The sequence below is a fragment of the Myotis brandtii genome, unplaced genomic scaffold (genome assembly GCF_000412655.1).
Source record: "Myotis brandtii unplaced genomic scaffold, ASM41265v1 scaffold825, whole genome shotgun sequence".
NCBI classification, from domain to species: Eukaryota; Metazoa; Chordata; class Mammalia; order Chiroptera; family Vespertilionidae; genus Myotis; species Myotis brandtii.
The window spans coordinates 384109-384824 of record NW_005371349.1 but is presented as its reverse complement, the minus strand read 5'-3'; the positions used below and the strand labels follow the sequence as shown (position 1 = coordinate 384824).

The following is a 716-nucleotide window of genomic DNA, read 5'->3' as shown; positions in this document are numbered from 1 at the left end:
TGTCCCTGGAGGGAGAGGGTGGCCCGCCTGGCGGCCTGGCTCTCAGCTGTGGCCTCTCATCGCAGGACCTTCCTTCTCCAGGTTGTTCTCCCTGCAGGTCCCGGTGCCCCCCAAGCTCTTCCTGTCCCTGGTGTATAAGCTGGAGGGGACCTCGGAGGTCAGAGTGGCTCTGGAGCTCACCACAGGGGACGCGGGCAGCTGCTACGTCAGGGGCATCTCGGCGTTGAATGGTGAGGGGACCAAGCTGGCTCCTGCCTGCCTCCCAGGTCTCTTCCTTCTCGGGACGCTTTGTGGGGGAGGCATCCAGAAGGTGGGGGTGCGGGGAGCTGGTGTGGGCAGTGCCCGGCATCCGCCTCTGGGGGGGACGGCGCCACTGTGGCCCAGCTCAGGGGGTTTTTCCTCCTGCTGGCCGTGGCATCGAGAGGGAGGACACCCAGGGGTCAGGGAGAGGCCAGGAGACCGCAGAGGGGCCTGTCCTGAGCACCCACCCACATACTTGCCTCCGCTCCGCCCTGGTCTCCCGCTGCAGCCTCAGCCTGTCAGGGAGGCCACGTGCCCTGGGGCCACGGGGGTCTGGCCCAGCCCCGGGCCCCCCTCAGGGACTCCTGGTGCGGCTTCTCCTCTTCCTCAAGTCCCGTGTCCTTTCCCAGCAGAAACCAGCTCCAGGCACAGACCCCGACCCCTCCAGGTGCCCCCCACCAGGCTGGCCAGGTGGG

The 716-nt window shown here is 68.3% G+C and overlaps 1 protein-coding gene across 1 annotated transcript in view; it reads left to right on the top strand.

Moving 5' to 3' along the window:
* The window catches only part of ENGASE (endo-beta-N-acetylglucosaminidase), an 8024-nt gene that overhangs the window by 6850 nt on the left and 458 nt on the right, over positions 1 to 716 (top strand). Inside the window, exons 10-11 of the mRNA XM_005884314.1 lie at positions 82 to 230; positions 651 to 711. Of these exons, the coding sequence (XP_005884376.1) occupies positions 82 to 230; positions 651 to 711 (210 nt within the window). The remainder of the gene's footprint in view (positions 1 to 81; positions 231 to 650; positions 712 to 716) is intronic.